General features: G+C 41.8%; 1 protein-coding gene across 2 annotated transcripts in view; it reads right to left on the minus strand.

The window, feature by feature from the left end:
- The window catches only part of COLGALT2 (collagen beta(1-O)galactosyltransferase 2), a 139,140-nt gene that overhangs the window by 37,483 nt on the left and 74,605 nt on the right, over window positions 1-27,052 (minus strand). For both annotated transcript variants that reach the window (XR_009522547.2, XM_060035219.2), the window contains exons 5-7: window positions 25,582-25,786; window positions 19,645-19,764; window positions 2,289-2,365 (exon numbers count right to left, since the gene is read on the minus strand). Coding sequence is in view for 1 of the 2 variants with exons in the window: in XM_060035219.2 (XP_059891202.1) it covers window positions 2,289-2,365; window positions 19,645-19,764; window positions 25,582-25,786 (402 nt within the window). In the remaining variant the exon portion in view is untranslated. The remainder of the gene's footprint in view (window positions 1-2,288; window positions 2,366-19,644; window positions 19,765-25,581; window positions 25,787-27,052) is intronic.

Here is a 27,052-nt window from a genome sequence, read left to right on the forward strand (position 1 = left end):
TTATTGGGGTATAATTGCTTTACAATGATGTGTTAGTTTCTGCTTTATAACAAAGTGAATCAGTTATACATATACATATGTTCCCATATCTCCTCCCTCTTTCATCTCCCTCCCTCCCACCCTCCCTATCCCACCCCTCCAGGCGGTCACAAAGCACCGAGCTGATCTCCCTGTGCTATGCGGCTGCTTCCCACTAGCTATCTACCTTACGTTTGGTAGTGTCTATATGTCCATGCCTCTCTCTCGCTTTGTCACAGCTCACCCTTCCCCCTCCCCATATCCTCAAGTACGTTCTCTAGTAGGTCTGTGTCTTTATTCCTGTCTTACCCCTATAACTGGGCAATTATTTTTTAAAAAACAATTTTTGTGGTGACTGTATTTGCCTTGTTACCTGGGATTTTAAAACTTAATGAGTCATGTTCATTTATATTTCATTTTCTTCCTGTTTAGAATCATACTGTGATGGGCCATGTTCCATCTCCCAATTTTATGGCTATGGAAAGGAATGGGCATTTCCTCATGTGTTCACACAGAGCTACCTGAGGTCACTCCAGGAGAGCAAGACAAAACAAAAAACAAAAAATTGACAGAAATACAACAAAAAGTCCCCACAGATCCAAGACCTCTAGTCTGGGAAGACTTTAGTAAATAACAAACCTGCCAGGACAAGTGCAATAAAAATTGCAGCCATGAAGGAAAAACACAGACGGCTCGCTCATACTTACTGAATAGTAAACAAACAAAAAGCCACACAGCCGAATGCAGCCCAGACACCACCAACAAGGTCACAGAGTACTGGGAAGGTTGAAAAGGCCCCTGAAAATCCCTTCTTCCACTATCCTATCTCTGTTCCAAACACAGAGATGACTACCAGGGTTCAGGAGAGTAGAGTCCCCCTATCTGCATCCTTTACAGAGTTGGCCTTTTCCAGAAGGCTTCTAAGAGTGACCCAGTCCTTCTAAATGGAAGACCAGAGCTAGAAGATCCTGCTTTTGTCCCATTGTATCTGCTCTGACTTGATCCTCGTTGGAATGTGTTTATAAAGGGAAAAATGAATATATGTAAAGACCCTTGGGTTCTTTTACCTGGAGACCTGAGAGCTGGTGAGAGCTGCAGGGAAGGAAAGCTGTAGTAATATGTGGAAGTGGGTTCAGTGCCTGGGTGGTCCAACTTTTCTGCAGCCCTGATTGTTTATAAAACTATGTACACTTTAGTCTAATTCTTCTCTACCACACTTAAAGTCATTTGTCTCATCCTGCCCTCTGTGGAAATAGCATAGTAGCTGCTAATTCCTTTCCACTTAATATTCATGAAATACTCCCTTCCATTCCTGAAGTCTGCCTGCAAATAAATTTTATAGAATAAATTCCAATTTCCAGTTCCAGCAGCAATTTAAGATGGCTGTACTTTGGGGACCTGTATGACATAGTACAGGGGGATAAACAGGGTATTTTCTTTCAATTAATCAATGGCAATGAGCATGCAGCACAAAGCTTGGCTTATAACATATCCAAAATTCACAGAAAAGTTCTGTCTCAGTTTTGTGGATTCCTGAGGCACTGTCCTAGCTTCTAGACCACCAAGCTCCTGAACACTGATCAGCAGTTATGTGACATGAGGGACCCATGAAGGATTCAGTGACTTGGAGTCACAATTCTGGTCCCACCAAGTATCTGCTGTGCATATTACTAAGACAGGCATCTCTTTATATTTCTGCTTCATTCTTTATACAATTGAAACTTAATAATAAATATGACTCTCAGAGCACTATTATGAAGTTCTTGCCTGCTGAAGGGAGAATTTTAGAATAGGTTTCTTTTTTCACTTTTTCTTTGTCCTCTAAACTCTGCCCTCCAATCTTTTCCCACGGAAAAACAGCAGAGAGAAAATAAAGCAAAGAATGTTCCAGAATGGTTTCCACTTACTCAGAATAAAGTTAAAGTCCTCCAATACCTAAAATATGTATCTTCCTTACCTTACCCTTGAAGCTTGATAAAATACGGCAATATCTGCTCCTAGAAGGTATCACTTTCATGACTAAATAGTAACGTCTTTCTGACTCAATCATTAATTTACTTTTACCATGATGCTCCTTTTTTAAGAGAAGTGAACTGAGGCACAACAAAAACTGAGAACCTTTTCCAAGACCTTGGTTTCTTTTCAGCAGTCAAGCTGGTCTGGCTGGCTCCCAGACGTGTGATCACGCTTGTGTTCTGATACAAACATGTAATCATGATGTACACAGGTGCACAGGTGCACGTGCACATATACACAGACACCTTTCCTACCTCATTGAATCCCATCTTGTCTGGATATTTAGGGACGACTGAGACGAACTGGGAAGGTTCCATTGGAGGATGGTCAACTGGAAGACACGAGAAACACACAGAGTGCTTTGTTAGTGAGAGGCTCAGAGAACAGCATTCCAACCACAGGTCTGACCTCTAGAAACACAGCCTGCATGTTCAGGGCAGGGGATAACTGCAGTTTTCTAGGACTGAGTGGCTATATAAGAACCCCAGATGGTCACAACGCTGGTTTTGAGAGCACCTGTTTATATGCAGACTGCAGTATTTGCTCCATGTCCCTCAAGCGCTATTTTAAGAGCATTTGAAAGGTAGTCTAGGGTAATGATTTAGGGTGAGGGCTCTAAAGTCAGATGACCTGGGTCCAAACTTTGGTCTGTGAAGGTCTGGAGCAGATAGGTGACCTCTCTAAGCCTGTTTCTTTGTGTGTAAAATCAGGATAATAAAAGTGTATCTCTTAGAGTTATAAAATTTAAATGAGACCTACATGCAAAGCGCTAGCCACAGTAAATGAACACGGTAAATGCTCAATAACTCCTAGCTACTACTCACAGTGGCCCATGATGAAAGAGCTCAGAAATAGGCTGGACTTTTTTCTAAAGAATGCTTTTTTTCTATATGTTTAAGATTGTAAAACTCTGGGACTATTTTATTTTAAGATCCCATCCAGGCAGGTTTAGCTACAGGTACTCAAAAGGTCCTTTATTTTAACGCAAACTCACCTCCAAGGCCCAGCCCACATCCCAGAACTTGGTACAGGGCTAACAAGAAAGTTTCCAGATGGGAGGGGTGTTGCATCTCAAGTAATAAAAGTTTTATTTATTTCATACTCTAAAAAAGCTTTCTTTATAAACTATATATTTTAAAGGTTGAAAGTAATATTGATTAAAGAACCTGAGAAGGTCTTGAAAATTTTAGTATTTCACAAACTCAAAGTACTCACTTGGTTTTTCTTGAAGACATAATACAAGGAAAATGTTAAGTGAGAGCTGGTAACTGGGTTGTTTGAAGAACTATAGTTGATGGCCATTGCTACTGTTCACCGGTATCCATTCCCCTCTATTTCACGCATATGAGAGGGGCTTTTCCACCTTCAGGTTAGTCATGGCCACATGAGTTGCTGCCACTCAACTCTCCAAACCCTCCTCCCACCCCTGCCCCAGCCCCACCTCAATGATCTTAGCAGCCTATGTTGATATGGAGAAGCCAAAACATTGAAGCAGCCTAGAATGATGTGCCAACGTGTGGAGGACAGCTGCCCAGGAAACATACGAGGACCACTGTAGACTTTGCATAACAAGAAACGAGCCATTGTTGTATGAAGCCAACGAGATTTCAGCATTCTTTGATATTCCAGCATAACATCACCTGTCCTGATTGAGATCCTGTCCAAAGGGTATTATTTGTTTAACTTACCCTCCACTGGTATATTAAAGAGAAACCACGACATCCAGTTTCACTTATGATCAAATGATGTGAAACCGTAGAAAGTAGTGAAACAGGTTTCCTAAGCCAAACACAAGAGTTGGTCTTATTATTTCAATCTTGATCCTAACCGTCACATTTCTATGAGTACACAGTGTGTGTGTTTCTGTTTCCCTCAGCAACACAGAATATTTTGGTCCTCCCTGCTTCACCTCACTCCATTAATTTCTTTTAAAATCAACAGATGTTGATTGTGGGGTCACCATGTACAGCGTTAGGTTTTTACGAGAAAAATCTTAACATACCAACTCCTTCCTGTTCATGTTGTTTGAAGAGCTGTCTGGCCCTCTCTCATCGGGCCTTAGACTTGGGAGGGCGGTATATTTCGGGTTACCCTTTCCACCCTGTTGGTCTCTGTTCGGCACTCACATGGGCTGCCTGGCTTTAACAGTTCAGCCAAAGAGTCTGCTTTTAGCCACTTTGCTTCCATCAAACATGGGTAGTCATTGTGTTCACAGGACAAGCATCCCCCCAAAAGCCAAAAGTGGCTGGTCCTGAAAACCACCGTTGAGCAGAAATATGAGACACAGGCCTGGGTTTTGTCACTGAAGATAGAGCTAAGCCATAGGGAAAAACAGGAGATGACATTAATTAGACTTAAGAAGCTTACTATGTGGGGAGAAGGGATGCATCTTTGCTGACATCAGACTTGAAGATTAGGTACATGCCAGCTTTTGTCTGGGATCATTTCTGACTCCACCATTCATAATTAATTCAGTTCTTTGAATCCCTCTCCATACATGTCCCTCACTGTACCACCAACTGGGATGTGCTTCATTGGCTCCAGGATAGTTTCAAGATCTAGGAATAATAATAACTATTGGTATAGAGATCTTACTACTCACTGCACTCCGGGCTACACTCTTGACATATGTAATTACATTTATTTAATCTTCATAACATGTACCACAGGATAGATCTGAGTATCCCTATTTTTACAGATAAGGAAACAAAGACTTAAATAACATGCCCAAGATCACAGAGCTCATAGAGCTGGTATTTGAACCTAGGTCTAACTCCTGCACCTGAACCCTTAACCCCCACTCTCCTCTACCCCCAGAGCTAGACCTTGGTAGCCATTAGCATCAAGTTGGCCTTGGGCAACTGGGCTGGGTTCACAGTAGCTCAGTTAGGTAAGTCCTCGCTCCTTTGTTGCTCTTTCTGGGGTCTACACTGGTGCACACCCCATCCAGTGTACAATGGACCAGCCCAGTCACGCCCAGAAATATATTGGAGGGACTGTGCTTGGAGCGAATCCTAACACTTGTCTATAGTTTCTCCTGGACTTCTTCCATGGCCGCAGCCACCACCCTAGCTCAGGTCCTCCCTCGCTCACATGCTTGGGCCATTTTAACATTTTTCAAACACTTGTATGCTCTTCGTCTTGCCTCGTTATAACTGATTATGCACACTGTCGCCAAAATAACCTTCTTCCTTAGGCACAGCTCTATTCTTGACCATCACAGTCACACTTGGCACTTAAGTGTTTTACAATTTGTTAACTGATTTCATAATCACCATGTCATTTTATCTTCACTTTTATTTTTTTGGGGGGGTGGTATTGTTTTTTTTATAGATACAGAAATTGAGACCAACCCAGATGTAGTCTTGCCAAGGTCAAATAGTGAGTGATTGGCAGAGCTGGAACTCCGTTTTAGATCTTCTGACTTCAGATCCAATATTCCTAATGAACTTTACATGACATTCTGTTGCCTCAAAATGTCATCACTGAGAAGAGGTACCTAAGATTTCCCATCGCCTCATGCTCTGATTTGCACAACCAATCTCCTCATGCCTCACAACCCATTTACTACTATCACCTTTACAAGATCTAGCCTCCTGTCATTCATCTCCCAATTTTCCATACAGCTCCTAATGTACTCAATGAGCAAGTACATGAAGAGGGCTTTGAAAAGTGTTAGCCAGTGCCGCCGCGCCAGCTGCCATAGGAGCCACAGCCGGAACTTGGAGAGGTCTTTTCTCCTCACCTGGAGGGAAGTGGAAGTCCCTTGGCTCCAATTTCCCCACTTTTTCACACTGACCATGTATTATATGCCAGAAATATTACGTGGGTCCTGAAGATGTAAACATAGGTAAATAAACATAAAAGACTCATTTCAGACAGGAGGACCTTCAAGATGGCAGAGGAGTAAGACGTGGAGATCACCTTCCTCCCCACAAATACATGAAAAATACATCTACGTGTGGAACAACTCCTACAGAACACCTACTGAACGCTTGCAGAAGACCTCGGACTTCCAAAAAGGCAAGAAACTCCCCACATACCTGGGTAGGGCAAAAGAAAAAAGAATAAACAGAGACAAAAGAATAGGGATGGGACCTGCACCTCTAGGAGGGAGCTGTGAAGGAGGAACAGTTTCCACGCACTAGGAAGCCCCTTCACTGGCGGAGATGGGGGTGGCGGGGGGAAAGCTTCAGAGCCACAGGGGAGAGCGCAGCAACAGGGGTGCCGAGGGCAAAGTGAAGAGATTCCCGCACAGAGGATCAGGGCCGACTGGCACTCACCAGCCCGAGAGGCTTGTCTGCTCACCCGCCGGGACGGTGTGGGCTGGGAGCTGAGGCTCGGACTTCGGAGGTCAGATCCCAGGGAGAGGACTGAGGTTGGCTGCGTGAACACAGCCTGAAGGAGGCTAGTGTGCCACAGCTGGCCAGAAGGGAGTCTGGGGAAAAGTATGGAACTGCCTAAGAGGCAAGAGACCATTGTTTCGGGGTGCACGAGGAGAGGGGATTCAGAACACCACCTACATGAGCTCCAGAGATGGGCATGAGCTGCAGCTATCAGTGCAGACCCCAGAGACGGTCGTGAAATGCTAAGGCTGCTGCTGCAGCCACCAAGAAGCCTGTGTGCAAGCACAGGTCACTATCCACACCTCCCCTCCCAGGAGACTGTGCAGCCCGCCACTGCCAGGGTCCCGTGATCCAGGGACAACTTCCCTGGGAAAACACACGGCGTGCCACAGGCTGTTGCAACGTCCTGCCAGCCTCTGCCACCGCAGGTTTACCCCACATTCCGTACCCCTCCCTACCCCCGGCCTGAGTGAGCCAGAGCCCCCTGATCAGCTGCTACTTTAACCCCATCCTTTCTGAGCGAAGAACAGATGCCCTCAGGCGACCTACATGCAGAGGCACGGCCGAATCCAAAGCTGAACCCCGGGAGCTGTGCGAACAAAGAAGAGAAAGGGAAATCTCTCCCAGCAGCCTCAGGAGCAGTGGATTAAATCTCCACAATCAACTTGATGTACCCTGCATCTGTGGAATACATGAATAGACAACAAATCACCCCAAAATTGAGGTGGTGGACTTTGGGAGCAACTGTAGACTTGGGGTTTGCTTTCTGCATCTAATTTGTTTCTGGTTTTATGCTTATCTTAGTTTAGTATTTAGAGCTTATTATCATTGGTAGATTTGTTTATTGATTTGGTTGCTCTCTTCCTTTTTTTTAATATATTTTTTCCTTTTCCTCTTTTTGTGAGTGTGTATGTGTATGCTTCTTTGTGTGATTTTGTCTGTATAGCTTTGCTTTTACCATTTGTCCTAGCATTCTGTCTGTCCAGTTTGGGGTTTTTTTGTATCATTTTTAGTGCTTGTTATCATTGGTGGATTTGTTTTTTGGTTTGGTTGCTCTCTTCTTTCCATCTATCTTTTTTTTATTATTACTTTTTTACTTTTTACTTTTAAATAACATTTCTTTTTTATTGTAATAACTTTCTTTTATTTTTTTCTTCTTTCTTTCTTTCTTTTTTTTTTCTCCCTTTTCTTCAGAGCCAAGTGGTTGACAGAGTCTTGGTGCTCTGGTTGGGTGTCAGGCCTGAGCCTCTTAGGTGGGAGAGCTGAGTTCAGGACATTGGTCCACCAGAGACCTACCGGCCCCACATAATATCAATCAGAGAGAGCTCTCACAGAGATCTCCATCTCAACGCTAAGACCCAGCTGCACTCAATGACCAGCAAGCTACAGTGCTGGACATCCCATGCCAAACAACTAGCAAGACAGGAACACAACCCCACCCATTAGCAGACAGGCTGCCTAAAATCATAACAAGTTCAGAGCCACCCCAAAACACACCACTGGACGCGGTACTGCCCACCAGAAAGACAAGATCCAGCCTCATCCGCCAGAACACAGGCACCAGTCCGCTCCATCAGGAAGCCTACACAACCCACTGAACAAACCTTAGCCCTGGGGACAGCCACCAAAAACAACAGGAACTATGAACCTGCAGCCTGTGAAAAGGAGACCCCAAACACAGTAAGTTAAGCAAATGAGAAGACAGAGAAATACATAGCAGATGAAGGAGCAAGGTAAAAACCCACCAGACCAAACAAATGAAGAGGATATACACAGTCTACATGAAAAAGAATTCAGAGTAATGATAGTAAAGGTGTTCCAAAATCGTGGAAATAGAATGGAGAAAATACAAAAAACGTTTAATAAGGACCTAGAGGAACTAAAGAGCAAACAAACAATGATGAACAACACAATAAATGAAATCAAAAATTTTCTAAAAGGGATTAATAGCAGAAAACCTGAGGCAGAAGAATGGATAAGTGACCTGGAAGATATAATAGTGGAAATAACTACCACAGAGCAGAATAAAGAAAAAAGAATGAAAAGAATTGAGGATAGTCTCAGAGACCTCTGGGACAACATTAAACACACCAACATTCGATTTACAGGGGTCCCAGAAGAAGAAGAGAAAAAGAAAGGGGCTGAGAAAATATTTGAACAGATTATAGTTGAAAACTTCCCTAATATGGAAAAGTAAATAGTCAAGTCCAGGAAGCACAGAGAGTCCCATAGAGGATAAATCCAAGGAGAAACACGCCAAAACACATATTAATCAAACTATCAAAAATTAAATACAAAAACAAAATATTAAAAGCAGCAAGGGAAAAACAACAAATAACATACAAGGGAATCCCCATAATGTTAACAGCTGATGTTTCAGCAGAAACTCTGCAAGCCAGAAGGGACTGGCAGGACATATTTAAAGTGATGAAAGGGAAAAACCTACAACCAAGATTACTCTACCTGGCAAGGATCTCATTCAGATTCAACAGAGAAATTAAAATCTTTACGGACCAGCAAAGGCTAAGAGAATTCAGCACCACCAAACCAGCTTTACAACAAATGCTAAAGGAACTTCTCTAGGCAGGAAACACAAGAGAAGGAAATGACCTACAATAACAAACCTAAAACAATTAAGAAAATGGTAATAGAAACATACATATCGATAACTACCTTAACTGTAAATGGATTAAATGCTCCATCCAAAAGACACAGACTGGCTGAATGGATACAAAAACAAGACATGTATATATGCTGTCTACAAGAGACCCACATCAGACCTATGGACACATTCAGACTGAAAGTGAGGGGATGGAAAAAGATATTCCATGCAAGTGGAAATGAAAAGAAAGCTGGAGTAGCAATTCTCATATCAGACAAAATAGACTTTAAAATAAAGACTATTACAAGAGACAAAGAGCGATACTACATAATGATCAAGGGATCAATCCAAGAAGAAGATATAACAATTGTAAATGTTTATGGACCCAACATAGGAGCACCTCAATACATAACACAAATGCTAACAACCATAAAAGGGGAAATTGACAGTAACACAATAATAGTAGGGGACTTTAACCCCACTTTCACCAATGGACAGATCATCCAAAATGAAAATAAATAAGGAAGCACAAGCTTTAAATTATACATTAAACAAGATGAACTTAATTGATATTTATAGGACATTCCATCGAAAAACAACAGAATACACTTTCTTCTCAAGTGCTCATGGAACCTTCTCCAGGATAGATCATATCTTGGGTCACAAATCAAGCCTTGGTAAATTTAAGAAAATTGAAATCGTATCAAGTAACTCTTCCAACCACAACGTTACAAGACTAGATATCAATTACAGGAAAAAATCTGTAAAAAATACAAACACAGGGAGGCTAAACAATACACTGCTAAATAACCAAGAGATCACTGAAGAAATCAAAAAAATACCTAGAAACAAATGACAATGAAAACACGATGACCCAAAACCTATGGGATGCAGCTAAAGAAGTTCTAAGAGGGAAATTTATAGCAATACAATCCTACCTCAAGAACAAGAAACATCTCAAATAAACAACCTAACCTTACACCTAAAGCAAATAGAGAAAGAAGAACAAAAAACCCCCGAAGTTAGCAGAAGGAAACAAATCATAAAGATCAGATCAGAAATAAATGAAAAGGAAATGAAGGAAATAATAGCAAACATCAATAAAACTAAAAGCTGGTTCTTTGAGAAGATAAACAAAATTGATAAATCATCAGCCAGACTCATCAAGAAAACAGGGGAGAAGACTTTGATTCAACAAATCAATAGAATTAGAAATGAAAAAGGAGAAGTAACAACTGACACTGCAGAAATACAAAGGATCATAAGAGATTACTATAGGCAACTCTATGCCAATGAAATGGACAACCTGGAAGAAATGGACAAATTCTTAGAAAAGCACAACCTTCCGAGACTGAACCAAGAAGAAATAGAAAATATAAACAGACCAATCACAAGCACTGAAATTCAGACTGTGATTAAAAATCTTCCAACGAACAAAAGCCCAGGACCAGATGGCTTCACAGGTGAATTCTATCACACATTTAGAGAAGAGCTAACACCCATCCTTCTCAAACTCTTCCAATATATAGCAGAGGGAGGAACACTCCCAAACTCATTGTACAAAGCCACCATCACCCTGAAACCAAAACCAGACAAAGAAAGAAAACTACAGGCCGATATCACTGATGAACATAGATGCAAAAATCCTCAACAAAATACTAGCAAACAGAATCCAACAGCACATTAAAAGGATCATACACCATGATCAAGTGGGGTTTATCCCAGGAATGCAAGGATTCTTCAATATACTCAAATCAATCAATGTGATAAACCCTATTAACAAATTTAAGGAGAAAAACCATATGATCATCTAAATAGATGTAGAAAAAGCTTTTGACAAAATTCAACACCCATTTATGATAAAAAAAAAAAACCTGCAGAAAGTAGGCATAGAGGGAACTTACCTCAACATAATAAAGCCATATATGACAAACCCACAGCCAACATCGTTCTCAATGGTGAAAAACTGAAACCATTTCCACTAAGATCAGGAACAAGACAAGGTTGCCCACTCTCACCATTATTATTCAACATAGTTTTGGAAGTTTTAGCCACAACAAAAAGAAATAAAAGATTTCCAGATCGGAAAAGAATAAGTAAAACTGTCACTGTTTGCAGATGACATGATGCTATACATACAGAATCCTAAAGATGCTACCAGAAAACGACTAGAGCTAATCAATGAATTTGGTAAAGTAGCAGGATACAAAATTAATGCACAGAAATCTCTGGCATTCCTATACACTAATGATGAAAAATCTGAAAGAGAAATTAAGAAAACACTCCCATTTACCACTGTAACAAAAAGAATAAAATACCTAGGTATAAACCTACCTAAGGAGACAAAAGACCTGTATGCACAAAACTATAAGACACTGATGAAAGAAATTAAAGATGATACAAACAGATGGAGAGATATACTCTGTTCTTGGATTGGAAGAATCAAGATTGTGAAAATGACTATACTACCCAAAGCAATCTACAGATTCAATGCAATCCCTATCAAACTACCAATGGCATTTTTCACAGAACTAGAGCAAAAAATTTCACTTTGTATGGAAACACAAAAGACCCTGAATAGCCAAAGCAATCTTGAGAAAGGAAAACAGAGCTGCAGGAATCAGGCTCCCTGTGATTAAAAACCACTACAAAGCTACAGTAATCAAGACAGTATGGTACTTGCACAAACACAGAAATATAGATCAATGGAACAGGATAGAAAACCTAGAGATAAACCCATTCACATATGGTCACCTTAACTTTGTTAAAGGAGGCAAGAATATATAATGGAGAAAAGACAGCCTCTTCAATAACTGGTGCTGGAAAACTGGACAGCTACATATAAGAGAATGAAATTAGAACATTCCCTAACACCATACACAAAAATAAACTCAAAATGGATTAAAGACCTAAATGTAAGGCCAGACACTATCAAACTCTTACAGGAAAACATAGGAAGAACACTCTATGACATAAATCACAGTAAGATCCTTTTTGCCCCACCTCCTAGACAAATGGAAATAAAAATAAACAAGTGGGACAAAATGAAACTAAAAGCTTTTGCATAGCAAAGGAAACCCTAAACAAGATGAAAAGACAACCCTCAGAATGGGAGAATATATTTGCAAACGAAGCAACTGACAAAGGACTGATCTCCAAAGTATACAAGCAGCTCATGCAGCTCAATATTAAAAAACAAACAAACCAGTCCAAAAATGGGCAGAAGACCTAAATACACATTTCTCCAAAGAAGATATACAGATTGCCAACAAACACATGAAAGGATGCTCAACATCACTGATCATTAGAGAAATGAAACTCAAAACTCCAATGAGGTATCACCTCACAGTGGTCAGAATGGCCATCATCAAAATATCTACAAACAATAAATGCTGGAGAGGATATGGAGAAAAGGGAACCCTCTTGTACTGTTGGTAGGAATTTAAATTGATACAGCCACTAAGGAGAACAGTATGGAGATTCCTTAAAAAACTAAAAATAGAACTACCACATGACCCAGCAATCCCGCTACTGGGCATATACCCTGAGAAAACCATAATTCAAACAGTCGGGGGCTTCCCTGGTGGTGCAGTGGTTGAGAGTCCTCCTGCCGATGCGGGGGACACGGGTTCGTGCCCCGTTCCAGGAAGATCCCACATGCCGTGAAGCGGCTAGGTCCGTGAGCCATGGCCACTGAGCCTGCGCGTCTGGAGCCTGTGCTCCGCAACGGGAGAGGCCACAACAGTGAGAGGCCCGCGTACTTCAAAAACAAACAAACAAAAAAGTCATGTACCACAATGTTCATTGCAGCTCTATTTACAGTAGCCAGGACATGGAAGCAACCTAAGTGTCCATCAACAGATGAATGGATAAAGAAGATGTGGCACATATATACAATGGAATATTACTCAGCCATAAAAAGAAATGAAATTGAGTTATTTGTAGTGAGGTGGATGGACCTAGAAACTGTCATACAGAGTGAAGTAATTCAGAAAGAGAAAAACAAATACCGTATGCTAACACATATATACGGAATCTCAAAAAAAAAAAAAAAGGTTCTGAAGAACCTAGGGGCCAGACAGGAATAAAAACGCAGACGTACAGAATGGACTTGAGGGCACGGGGAGGGAGAAGGGTAAGCTGGGACGAAGTGAAAGAATGGCATGGGCATATATACACTACCAAATGTAAAACAGATAGCTACTGGGAAGCAGCTGCATAGCTCAGGGAGATCAGCTCGGTGCTTTATGACCACCTAGAGGTGGCGTGGGATAGGGAGGGTGGGAGGGAGATGCAAGAGGGAGGAGATATGGGGATATATGTATATGTATAGCTGATTCACTTTGTTATATAGCAGAAACTAACACACCATTGTAAAGCAATTATACTCCAATAAAGATGTTAAAAAAAAAAAAGTGTTAGCCATTGTTGTTATACCCCATCTCCACCCAGCCCAAACTCTTCTCTGATCTCAGAAACTCCAGTCTGAAATTCACAAACTCCCTGATATTTTCAGTCCCTTCACTTTTTCTTAATGTCTCTTTGCCTTTTTGTTTTGACTAAAACTTGGCTTTCCTTTGAGGACACTGCCTCCCTTTCAGCTGTCAGAGTGAACGCTGATTTTTCTCATGTCCCGCAACTCACTGCAAACTGTTTCTCTTTCATCCTTCAAAACCTGGCTTCTTTGAAGCATATTTTCGCACTCTGTACCTCCTAATCATGTTCCCTCAGCCACTGATGACTCCAACCTCCGGCTCACAGTTTCAGTGTCCCTGCCATCGTTCTTTCAAACCTCAGCATCCACATGGTGATCCGTCCAACAACCAACAATCTAGAACCAACAATCATTCTCTCAGTGACCCACTACCATGTCTGCATCCATCACACCCTTCTTGTTCTCACTCTCATCAGTACCCAACCTAGATTTCATGGTTCATCCCTTGTAAGACCCTTGATTCCCTTTACTGATCTTGCCTGGCAAAACCCCAATCCTAGTTAAACCTGACTGTCCTCTTAGCACCAAGAAGAACACTATGAAAGAAATTCACACAACTGCGTATACTGAGTCACTTCAAAATTATAGCCACAGATGTCAAATTGGCACTCGATACTGCCAAATGATGCAGCTGTACTTCCCTAGTAAATTTATTTTCCCATTCCCTGAGAGGTCTATTTTATGTCTTGTTCTCGCTCCTGGAATCTTCAACATCTCTCTTGAGCTGTTGACTGGACTATATATGTCATAGAGAAAATGTTTAAAGCCAAACTAGACCTACCTTTTCCTTCCACCTCAAGTCTACAAACCCAGCTGCATCTCTGCCTATGCATTCTGCCTTCCCATCTGCGATAGCATCCCTGTTCTATCTAGAACTTGTTTTCTCAAGGATCTTAAATTATCTTTTTGCTACATCATTAAATTCTCCCTATATTTTGGATTTTTCTCATCAGCATACAAACATGCTAAAACCCTACCTAAAAAAACCCCACAAACAGCATAAAAGACAAAACCAAACAACCTCTCCCTTGATTTGTCACTCTCTTACAGCCACTACCCTACTTCTCTATTCCCGTGCCAACAAGAGTCCACTTTCTCATCTCCCCATGGCCCTCTCTTCAGCCCACTCCAGTGGGCTTTATTCCAATTGTTTGCACTGACGTGGTTCTTATCAAGGTCATCACAGATCTCTGTCTTGAGAGAACCAGTGATCAGTTCTGTATCCTCATTTGACTTCACTTCTCAACAGCATCTGGTTCCTTTTTGAATCACTTCTTAATTCTTCCTTCCAGCTTTCTGCCTGTTTGTGTCCTCCAGGGATCTGTCCTCCACTCTCTCCTCTTCTTTTCTACGTTCTCCTACAAAACAAGTTCACACTATTCCATGGCTTCAAATATCCTTTTAATGCTGATGACTCTCAAATGTCTGTTTCCAACTGGAGTCTCTTCCCTGAACTCCAGATTCATATATCCAAATATCTCCTAACCTTTCAATTTAGATGTCTAATAATTATCTTAAGCTTATATGACCACAACTTCCCTCCCTAAGTCTTTTCCTGTAAAGCCATTCCCATTTCATTAAATGGTATACTAGGCCAAAATCCTGGAGTCATTACTGATTCCTTTCTTTCCTTCATGGGCTGCATCCAGGTCTCTGTATGTCCTGTTGGCTCAACCCTCAAAATATATCCCAAATCCACCTGCTTCTCATCACCTTCCTACTACAATTTGCATTCCAACCACCATCATCTCTCACCAGGAGAGATGTACTGGTCCCTTTACACTCTAGTATCCACACCCCAGCCTGAGTGATTTACCTAAATACATAAGTCACATCATGCCACTCTCCCTGCCCCACGCACATAGAATCCTGTTACCCAAAGAATAAAGTCCAAATTCCTTATTGTGGCCACAAGGCTCTGCATGATCTGGACAGTTCTTCCACCATAACCCCATCTCCTACTCAACTTCTCATTCTGTACATGGCAAACACACTGGCCTGTTGTTCTTGGAGTACCCCAGGCTGTTTCCTAACAGCCTTTGCATGTGCTGTTCTTTCTGCTTGAAACACTCTTCTCCCACATATTCACGTGGCTACTTCCTTGATATATTGTATAGTTCTCTGTGTTGGAATATAAATTCCTTGATGGCAGAGCTTCTGCTGGTTTTGTCGACTGCTGCATCCCCAGCATATGAACAATCCATGGAACATAGTATGTGTTTAATAAATACTTAGAGCCTGATGCGCTCTTCTAAAGCCTTCCTTGCATCCTTACTGCTTTTAGAATGGGCATTGTACTTTAGCTGAGCATTCAAGAATCATAACGATTAAACCACTCCAACACTCAAACTTTATTGCCTTCTACTGTTTAAAGCCTGCTCTCTTCCAGGGTGTGAATGCTTTTCGAACAATGCCTTTGTTCAGTCTGTTTCCTCTATGTATAGTGCCCTCACTATAACACTCCCTTTGTTTAAACTCCACACTTCTATCAAAGCCCAGCTTAAGAACTGCCAGGCTCTCCTAGATCATACCAGCCCACAGCAATCTCTCCTTACTCCAAATTCCTACTGCCCTTATAACTGCTCCTTTCACAAAGCAATATACTGCATCATTGGGGTCTTTTTAAAATGTCTGTCCTGTCTCCCTAGTTAAATATAAACACCCAAAACAGAATTGGTTGTAAAATGTTGTGAATCCCCAGTACCCTCATAGAGTGACTCACACATTGTAGGTAGGCATTCGGTGTTTGTACATAAATTTTATGCCTCTTCTAATGCTTCAGTTGTACAGTCTATTAGCAGCCATTTATTAACTGCCCATTGGGTTCCAGATGAACTAGTGCGTTTAGCGTCTAGTTCATCTTTCCTGAGGACACTTGACAGCTATGATTTCATCATCACCAGCCTCTTCTTAATCCTACATAGGCCTTCAGTGTGTGTTTCTGCATTATTACCCTCAAAAGTTTATTTTCCAATTATTTTATTATCCCAATTATGTTCTGTCTTTTAAAATTTAGGGTCTAAAATTTTAACAAAATTATAACTAGAGAAGGTAAATACAAGAATTAAATAAAACGCCATATATAAAGTGCCTCTCACTAGAGTTGGAGTGTACGGGGGATCAATAATGACAGCTATAAATTACAGGTTCTTCCCAAATGAAATCTACCTGCCTAGCATAGTGTTGTACATATTTGTAATCATTAAAATTGATTTTGACAGTGTGTGTGTTTCTGTGTACAGGGAACTTTCTATGCTCTCAGTTCTGTGGGGGAAAAGAAGAGAAGGCAAGGCTCTGGTCAGCCTCTCTGAGGGGACATCTACTTGGAGTCAAGATTGAAAGCCATGGCATGGGGATGATAAGGAGACACACATTACCAAGCATTAAATGGAGTCCTAATAATAGCAACACCTCTTTGTTTTATGGAGTTGATGTATATTCTTTTATTTGCTCCTCTCAGCCCAGCAAAGTCAGTGTTATTATCCTCACTCCACAGATAAAGGAACTAAAGCTCTGAGAGGCTGATTCTCCCTTCTTACATGATACAGCCTGGGTTCAAGTCCATTATTCTGGCTTCATGTTGCATGTTCTTTGCAACACAGTTTTTATTCATTTGCTCATTCTTTCATTCACTTGTCTGGTCATGCATTCAGCAAATATTTGTTTGTTACGAATTATATGTCAGGCACTGTGCTAGGTGATTGGGATAGAAGGCAATAAGATACTGCCCTTGGCCTCTGTGTCTACAACATAGAGAAGAGGCAGAGACACTATGTATTAAAGAAATTCACAAAAGAAATTCCTAAGGGCTGGTCCTAGACATACTATCCCAGTGAACCAGCTGATTATTCAATCCTCATTCCCCCCAAGAATACTCTATTATTCTATTATTCTACTCTATTATTAATAGAGTATTAATACTACCATTAATACTCTATTATTTCTCCATTATCTCTATTATTCTCTGTACTCATAGAGAATAGTAGTGATCTCTTGTTTCTGTTTTCAAACTCAGGGACATTGAGACCGGGAAAGACCAAATGGCTTGCAAACTGTCATGTGCATCAGCAACAAAGGCTGTAATGTCAGGGATGCTTTGCTCTCCATCCCAGGTATAGTCTACAGATACGCTTTGCTCGTCACCACCAATATGTCCCTGGTATACTGGGCTGACTGATGTTCTGCAAACACAATCCTGTGTAAAAACAGTAGGAGAGCTTGCTATTTAAAGGAATCTTCTGATGAACCTTTATAATTATTATTGTCTTACCTTCTGGTCCTAACCATGTTTCTTAAAAGAAAAAATTCTGCTTTCTCTCTATGTCCTTGCTTTTTAATTACTTCTCAAACACTTTAAATTCTGAGTCAGCCTTTTCTGAAGCCATTCTTGTTATGGAAATTAGCTGAAAAAAACCCACTGGACTCTTTTTCAGTCCTTATCTTACTTGAACTTCCTTTCATATCTCATGCTCCTGTTTTCTTAAAATTCTGTGATATCACATTATCTTGTTGATGAATCCCAACTCAACATCTTTAGACTTGATAGAACTTAAGTTTCAGATTCATCTCTCCATCTATCCACTGGGCAACTCATTCATTCATTCAACAAATATTTACTGGGTGCCTACTGGGTGGCAGGGAATGGGCTATGTCTTGAGACTAACATGAACAAGGAATTTATTGTCTGGGGGTGAGAAGCAGGAAATAGATATTCACAAGCAACTCAATGGGTCTAAAAATGAACTCATGATTTTTCTTTGCAAATGTCTCCTTTAAACTACATGCATTTGAAATTGCTGCAGTCATTCCAGACATTCAAGTCAGAACTTACAAGGTTTCCTCTGCCTCCCTCTTGTTCATCCACAAATTCTTGGCTAAGTCCTTTCAAGTCTATGTCATAAGTTTATCTCCATTCCCACTGCTCCTGCCCTAGCTCAGATCCTCACCATCTTTTGCCTAGTTAACCATGTAATGTCCAAAACGGTCTCTTCACCTCTGACCTAAGGCCAGCACAAATTGCCCCATGCTGCTTCAGCCGTGTTTCTCTTACCATGAGTGACCTTTCTAAATCCCGACATTTCAACCTTTCAACCTTTTAACCTGACATTTCGCTGCTAAAATCTCTTTAAAATCTCCCTTCCCTTCAGGAAAAGTCCAAACACCTTCTTATATATTAGAGGTCCTTCTAACTGGGCTCCTGCCTACCTCCTAGCCCTGCTTCCCATTGTGCCTCCCCAGTCACCCCGACTGCCAACATACACACATCCTATGCTCTAGTGATGAATAACAGAGTTTCTCAGATACTGCATGAAAATTCACTGCAAATATTCCCTCCTTTGGGTAGCCATTTCCAGCATCCTCCCTTAGGCAGAGTGCTTTTGTTACTTTCTCCTTTGGACACCACTGCTCATTACACATAATAATTAGTGTAGTCCCTGATCATTGAGCATTTACCAGTTCTGACATCATGCCAGACCCAGAGGCAATATGATACAGTGTTTAAGAATCTGAGCTTTGGAGATAGCAAGGTTGGTTCAAATCCCAATGTATCATTTATTTAGCAGAATGATCTACAGCAAGATACTTAAACTCTCTACATCCCAATTTCTTCATCTTTAATATGAGCAATAATAAAACCTTTCATTGAGTTGTTGTACGGATTAACGAGACAAAGTACAAAACATGTTTAGTATGGTATCTGTTACACCATAAGCTATTATTAAGTTGAAGTCATAATTATTGTTTTTGCTAGTATACTTTTTACATATATCATGGGGAATTTGCCCCCAAACCCTAGATGTTTTATCTTCATTTCACAACTAAGGAGGTTAGATTACTTGCCCAAAGTCATATAATTAGAAAGCAACAAAGTTAGATTTTAAATCCATAGACAAAATACCATTATAGCCCTTAGGACACTGTGTGAAATGTATTTACTGGGTACCCAGCTCTCCACGTGGAAGGGAAGCTCCCTGAAGGCTAAGACTTTGTCATATTCGTATTTCACATAGGAAAAGTTTGAGAATGAATGAACAAATGAACAACTATGTTTCAGCCTTGGCTGACTGATGGCTGTGAGATTCCAGTCCTGGGAGAGGGAAGAAGTGGCTGGTATGTTCACGGTGGCAACGGAACATGAGCCACTACCAGGCCCCTGGGTCACTCACTCATTGCTTCTATCTGCACATGGATGAGGTTCTCAATGTCCTCCTGTAGGGTCTGATGGGGCTTCAGGGGGATGGGCAGGTAGCCGTAGTGCTCTCTGTTGCAGAGGTGCATCTGGATGCCTGAGGACAGAAGAGAGGGACAAAACTGGCCAATCAGAAAATACACTTCTTAGTTCTACAGTGACAACTAAGAAAAAAGAGACTAGGCTGGGGCCAAACCTGAGTTGGGCACTGAAATTGAACAAGTAGTTGTTCCGGGCAGGTTGTGTAGACCTCAAAAATGCTCCTTTATTAAGAAAGTGTAACCAGAATTTGGGGCAAATAGAAACCCTGGGCCATTCTTCAGCTCAGAGGAAATTGATTTTTTTCTCTCTGAAGAGAAAGCATCCTTGTGGCCTGAAATGAACACTAAAGGCATGACGGGATCAAAAAAGGAGGCAAGGAATTCCTGCTCCAGAGAACAGAATGGAACACTGTAATCCACCTACAGGAAATAAAGAGAAAATGAGGAATAAAAGCCACATTTGATATGAAAGCAAACAGGAAAATCCTGTAAGGCTGACAGATTATTAAAGCTAACTCTAAGCATATGTAGAACAAAAAATAAAAAACAAAGGAAACTTAAAATTTTCCATGATTCTCCATGGTTTGATTTCTTCTCTTAGCACGCATGGATTTGGAGTCAACCAACAGACATGAAACTTCTATAAAAGAGTCAGAAAGGGACAAAAGAAAGTCTGCATTTCAAGTCCTGTTAAGAACCTTCAGTATGACAATACCAGAGACATAGCACAGCCCTCTTGTTTTCAAAACCCGTCTTCACAGCCCCAGCTGGCTAACTCCAAGAGTTATATATAGCACCTGTGTTCAACCAGGTAGCTATGAATATTGGAATCAAGAGGGTCTCAGAGGGATCCAGCAACTGACAGTCCTGACTAATGAAAAGACTGCTTAGGTAAAAGGATGAGTCTGCCAAGCTCTGGTCCATGTGTCCAAGCTTATGATCTGTTAATTTCTATAATCACCTATGCTTTGCAGACAGAGAATTACCTGCACAGTGACTTCTCTATTTTGTGCAGATGAAATTTCCTCCAGTCAGCTGCATCGCCTGCCAAATCAGGTGGAGCTGTCTTGTGGCATTAACAGAGAAGAACGAACAAAGAAAAGAGCTCTTATCCTCCCCTTTACTGAACCCGGCTCCCACCAGGGCTGGTCCAGCAAGCACTGTCACTTCTCTTGCCTTCACCAACAGGACTCACTAGCTCTACTGTTTGCCGACATGAATGCTTCTGAGAAACTTCAAATCCAAACGGACCCTCTTGCAAAGTCGTGATGAATTCAGGAAACAGAAGGGAAATGATTTAATGTTTAGGTTGCCTCTCTACCCTAATTAGGTAAATAATTTTACCATTCAATTTTCCAAAGCTTCAGTAAAAAGGGGAGGTGAGACCTAGCCAAGCTATCCATCAAGTGTGAGGGGAGAAGAAAGGCATTTTCAGACGTGCAAGGTCATATTTACTTGCCATCACACTTCCTCAGACAGTGACTGGATGATGTGGAAGAAGAAGGAGAAGAAAGAGGGGCAGGGGGAAGATTACAAAAAAACCAAAAAACAAAAAACAGGGAATATGCAGGACATAGTGAACAGGAGAGTCATACAGAAGAGAAGAGGAGGGAGTTGCAGCTCCGCAGCTGTGGCACCTCTCACATTAGAGAACAACAGGAGGCTCCGGGACAGACATCTTTACACACACACACACAAAGAACATCTGCTGAATCTGACCATTCTAAGAGGAGTTTTAGACAGTCAGGGATTAGATTTGGATGGCGTTAGTAATAATAAAACTAAGCAAATATAAAAGGCAATTGTTAGGTCAGATATGAAAGGAAAAGTAGCCATAGTCCATAAATGGAATTAGGTTCACATGATTATAAGAGCAAAAACACTGACCATGGCTCTTTCTTAAAGTACCACGTAACTACATCAAGAGGACAGGGTGATGGGAAGAATGCGTTTGCGTGAACGTGGCAGAGGGAGGGGAGAGGACTAACTCCTCCTCTTCACTAGTGAGTCAATAGGTATTTGCCTAAAGCAAAACCAGAAAATCAAGAAGCAGTATTATAAACATGCTACTTAGAAACATGGATGTGACTATTACACTTGTACCATCATCTAGAAGAGTTAAAAGTGCTTGTCTTCTAAAAGAAGGAAATGGTACAGGGAGGTGACACCCAGGGGACTTCTGATTTTATAATAAACTGTGGGGGACTATTCGAATTGATTCAACTATCTACCTGGATAATTGGATAAAAATATTAAAAATTTAAAAGAAAATGTGTTGGTAATTAGATAAAATCTATGAAGGAACTTGGCACTCAGTGAAAGCTACTTCTGGGGCAAACAATTTTCTCTTTGTAAAAGAATGGTGAAGGATACGATACCTTGAAGGCCTGTACTTCTTTTATGAAGATAGCAAACATTTTCTTGCACTCACTTAGTACCTTAACATTGCAAGATTGATCTACCATCAAGATTGATGGCCTGTACTTCTTTTATGAAGATAGCAAACATTTTCTTGCACTCACTTAGTACCCTAACATTGCAAGATTGATCTACCTACCTTTATCCTTGGTGATGGAAGCTCAGAGTTTGAGAAGCTGTGATTTGCCCAAGGTCACACCTCTGTCGCTAAAGAGCCATTAGTGCCAAACGTCTGCCCCTAAAGAGCCAACGTCAAGTATCTCTCTACCCACCCAGGAGCTGGAAACCGAGTCTCAAAACCAGTAAACACTCTGGATTGCCATCCCCGCGCATGGGAGGCACTTTCAAGCACTCCCCGTGACGTGCAGGAGGAAGATCTGCCTGCCCGTCACCCACATCTCTTCCTCTTTTGACTCACGGCAGACACGTGGAGGATGACTGGCTGGTGCCAGAGATGGTTACTGTGGCCGCGACATACAGCCCAGATCACTGGCCACAGCGGGAGGTGAACTCCCAACCCTGGCTTCATTAGAGCCACGGAGACTTGCCCATGACCCCTGTGCTCTCTTCTTGGGCTGGATGGGCAGCCACGCCCCAGCACTCCAGCACCCTTGGCTTGCCCCTGTCGCTCCTCACCCACATGTGGCAATGCCTGGAGTTGGAGGTGAAAGATTAAGGGTCGAGGTTTGTGGTTAGATGGTCCTGCCTGGGACATGTGGACCCTCTATTTCCTTCTGGACATTTAAAAAAGGATACTCCATGGGACTTCCCTGGTGGTGCCGTGGTTAAGAATCCTGCCAATGCAGGAGACACAGGTTCGAGCCCTGGTCTGGGAAGATCCCACGTGCTTCGGATCAACTAAGCCCAGGCACCACAACTACTGAGCCTGCACTCTACAGCCTGCGAGCCACAACTACTGAGCCCATGCACCCCAACTACTGAAGCCCGCACACCTAAAGCCCATGCTCTGCAACAAGAGAAGCCACCGCAGTAAGAAGTCTGCGCACCACAACGAAGAGTAGCCCCCGCTCACCACAACTAGAGAAAGCCCGTGTGCAGCAACAAAGACCCAACACACCAAAAAAAAAAAAAAAAAAGATACTCCAATGGATGATCCATAGCTAGGGAGCTTTATAAGAGTGAGAACAAAAGAATATAAATCATCTTTCATCAAGACTCTTTCAAGAGAGAAGGGAAGTGCCTTGCTTTGAACCTAAGAGGGAAAGAGCTTAGAAACACTCCATGGGCTGCACAGAACTCCAGGCTCATTCAAGTCTCTTCTAAAAATACTTCAAGCTGAGTAAAAGTGCTATTTTAGAGCCACATGACTGTCAGGAAAGCTCTTTCATTCCCCCAAATGACAGTCATTCTTTCCTATCTTGACTCCTGCCCTATTCACAGTTTGTACCACTGATCTGACCCCTCAGCTTTCACTGCTTCATAACTATTATTTGTTTCCACATGTAAAGATCTTATCTCCCCCACTGTCACAGAGCCTAACACAATGCTAGGCACAGCAGGAAAGCCTACAGGACTGACCCTCTCTCCTTGCTTTTCTGCCTCTCTCCTCCCAGCGGAATCATCAAACAGCTCTGGGCCTTTGCACCTGCTTTCAATGTCCTGGGTAGGCCTATGGGAATCTGACCAATAAAGAATGAAGGCAAAGTGAAGAGGCCAAGCAAGGGGCATAGCTGAAAAATTCCTATCTAGCTCATGTCATTCTTCCAGCCCCAAATCCAATTCTTGGTTTTAAAAACTATATCATAATAATTTAGTGACTGGGTCACAATAATGCCTTGTGCAATGTCTATCAAGGAGGCCTTTGTTAGGCAAAGATCATTATTGTAATTGTTAATAGCTCAATTTCTTGGAGCATCTTTACTTCAAGCTCTTAAGCAAAAGGACTGGCACAAGTTGAAGGACTGGGAAGGCCCTGAGTCTGCTTCCCATCCTGGAGAAATCAGAGCCAATCACAGACCAAGTGGAAAGAAGCAGTTACCATTAACGCTGACACAAGGACCTTCATGAAAACTTCCAATCCACATGAGTATGACAACCTTGCTTTTGCCCTGACACAAACCTAAAACATGTCTACACCTGGCCAAAGGGTCTAAATGGTTCTAGCTGCCAAGGGAAAAAATAATCAGCTTTCCACATTTCCACCAAATATTCTCATTCCTACCAAATCTACAACTGATAAGTGGGATACCTAAGGCTTCTAGGATGGCCTGATGTGTGAGTTGTAGCTTGAATTTTATTAATATTCGCAGCTGCCAGCAACCTGCCTCACCTGCCTGGGGTCTGTGCATGATCTCATCCACCCTGACTCTACAGCCACATGAGTTTATACACCATCTGCCCGGTTTCTAAACTCACTTTTGCTAGTGGTTAAGTGGCACATTTCTGGCTCATTGATAATGGGACCTGGCCTCTGTCAGGAAGGTCTGAATGATCCTGAGAAGAAAGCCTTGCTTTAGGAATGTTGTGTATCTTCATGTTGAACCACTTTAGTGAATTATATCCTCCCTGACTGCATGTGCAAGTGACACAAGAGTAATAACCTACTTTCCTACTGACTTGTCGTCCTCTAAAAGTCTACAATGGTTCATGAAAGAGTGAAGTCTGGTTTTGCCTTTCCTTCCAGGGAGACTGTGGCAGAGACTGCTGGTTACCTCCCAAAATTTGTTTTCTCCTCCCAGAGAGAGAATTGGGGTTCTAGACTGCATAGAATAAAGACAACATTTTGAGCCTCCCAACATTCTGAGCTAGATGTTGTCCTATGTCCTAAGTCTGGCTAATGGGCTATGCATGGCAGTGATGTGTTCAACTCCTGGATGGTACCCTTAAAGGGCCGGAGAGTGCCCTCCCCTCTATGGTTTTCACTCAACAGCTGAAATGCATCTATACTGATGAGACATGTTGGATCATAGGATTAAGGACAATACCTCATGGAAGGTGGAGAAGCAATAGAGAAGGAGCCTGGGTCTCTGAAAACTTTGTGGAACAGAGCCACTGTACTAGCTCTGATTTTTTTTTTTGAGAAGAAATAAACTTCCATTTTTTAAGCCTGGGTCTTCCCCAGTGTACTTTTGGCCCTCTGTCACAGTTTTCTAATTAAGTAAAGGACTCCTATATTGAACAAAGCAAGGTAATAGCACCGTAAAGAACGAATCACAGGCCCACGGCAACCACCACCACCTTTTTTTTTTTAAAAAAAAGAGAGTGGATTCTTGGGTAGGGACCAGTCCTGGCTCTTGGTCATTGGTGCTCACAGGGACAGCAACACAGAGGGTGCTGGTATGGTTACTGCAGACAATTAATTGCCTCTAACACTACTTGAATAGGAAGCCTATTTCCTTATTAAGAGTGTTTTTTTTTAATAAAATGCACAAAACAAAGGAGCTGGTTATTTGCAGTGTTTCCATGGTGGCAGTACAACTGCATACAAACAGTACCTGCTTGCCTGCTGGAGAAGGCAAAGACGATGATGTCATCAAAGGTCCAGGTGTAGTCCTGGTGCGGGGGGTAGAACACCAGCTTGTCAGAGGCTTCCTTCCTGAGGTCAATTAGGAATGTGGAGTGGACCATGGGGACCGGAAAGCAGCCCAACCTCTTCCATTCTCTAATCTGAAGATAGTCTGGGGTCCGTTTATAGAAGCCCTGTAAGGAACAAATGGCTGGGTTATGTTCACTGATCTGAGGGCTTCCTCTTTCCCAATCTTCTGTTAGGCTGACTCCTAAGTCATCACCAGCTAAGTACAAGTCCCCAAGCAAAGTCACCTTCTCTCTTCTTATCTTGGCCTAAGAATTTCCAGCTGAGCTCAGGAAATGCTATTTACATATAAAACAATACAAAAAGTGTCCTGTTACCAGAAATAATTTTGGCTTCAGCATATCTCTTGATTTAATAGTTTCATAAAAGTATACTTTGTGTTGACTAATGATTGAATATGACATGAGTTATCAGAGGTGGTAGAGCAGAGCAGTTAAGAACACATGTTCTGGGATCTGAGGTTAAATCACACCTCAGCTACTTACTGTCTGTAGGTATTGGTCACGTTCCTCAACCTTGCTGTGCCTATTTCCTCATCTGTAAAATAGGAATGATGGTGCTATCTACTCCATGGGGTTGTCTGTAACAATTAAGGAAGGTAAACCTGAAAAGCGCTTAGAGCGGTACCTAGCACCAAGAAAGCATCAATAAATATTGGCTATTATTAAAATGACTACATTACATTGGCTGATATTTTTAACTAAACATGCAGTACTTAAACATATAAATGGGGTCTTTTTTCAATGCAATTACTTATTCACTATCCTGGTGGAGCTGCCACTGCTCCACACTTTTGGGGGGATTCCCCTTTTGAAAGTTCCCTCTGGGCAAGCACACAGGACAACCAGTGCCCTTACTTTGTGGTTTTTGAACACACTGGTTTGGAGCAACCCAGCTTGTTTTTCCTCCAAACTCAACTGTTCATTCAACAAACATCTACTGAGTGCCTACTGTAATCCAGGCTGTGTTAGATGCTGGAGGCTTAGCAGTAAATTGACAACCCCAGTGTTATTAGCCCTCATGGGGTGCAGAAACCACTGGAGCTTTATACTCCAGTGGCACCAATTATAACTTGACTATTGCCAAAGCTCAAACCCATTCCAGAGAAGATGAGGATGTGTCTTGACAAAACATACTTAAAAGCATGTGAAGCTTGGAAAGGCATTTCCAAAAACATTTTAGGCAACAGCAGGCTCATGGAATGAGTGTAAAGTTTCACAGGGCCAGCACTCTGAAGGGCACAATACTCAGTAGTTGCAAAAGTTCTCTCATATTCATTAATCAGTCACATTCCCTTACGGTCACACTTTCTGCAGTGGTGTCAGTACCCACACATTAGGCACTGCAGCCTCGTCTCTGACATTTCTTTCAGG

The sequence above is a fragment of the Delphinus delphis genome, chromosome 1 (assembly GCF_949987515.2).
Source record: "Delphinus delphis chromosome 1, mDelDel1.2, whole genome shotgun sequence".
Taxonomy (NCBI): domain Eukaryota; kingdom Metazoa; phylum Chordata; class Mammalia; order Artiodactyla; family Delphinidae; genus Delphinus; species Delphinus delphis.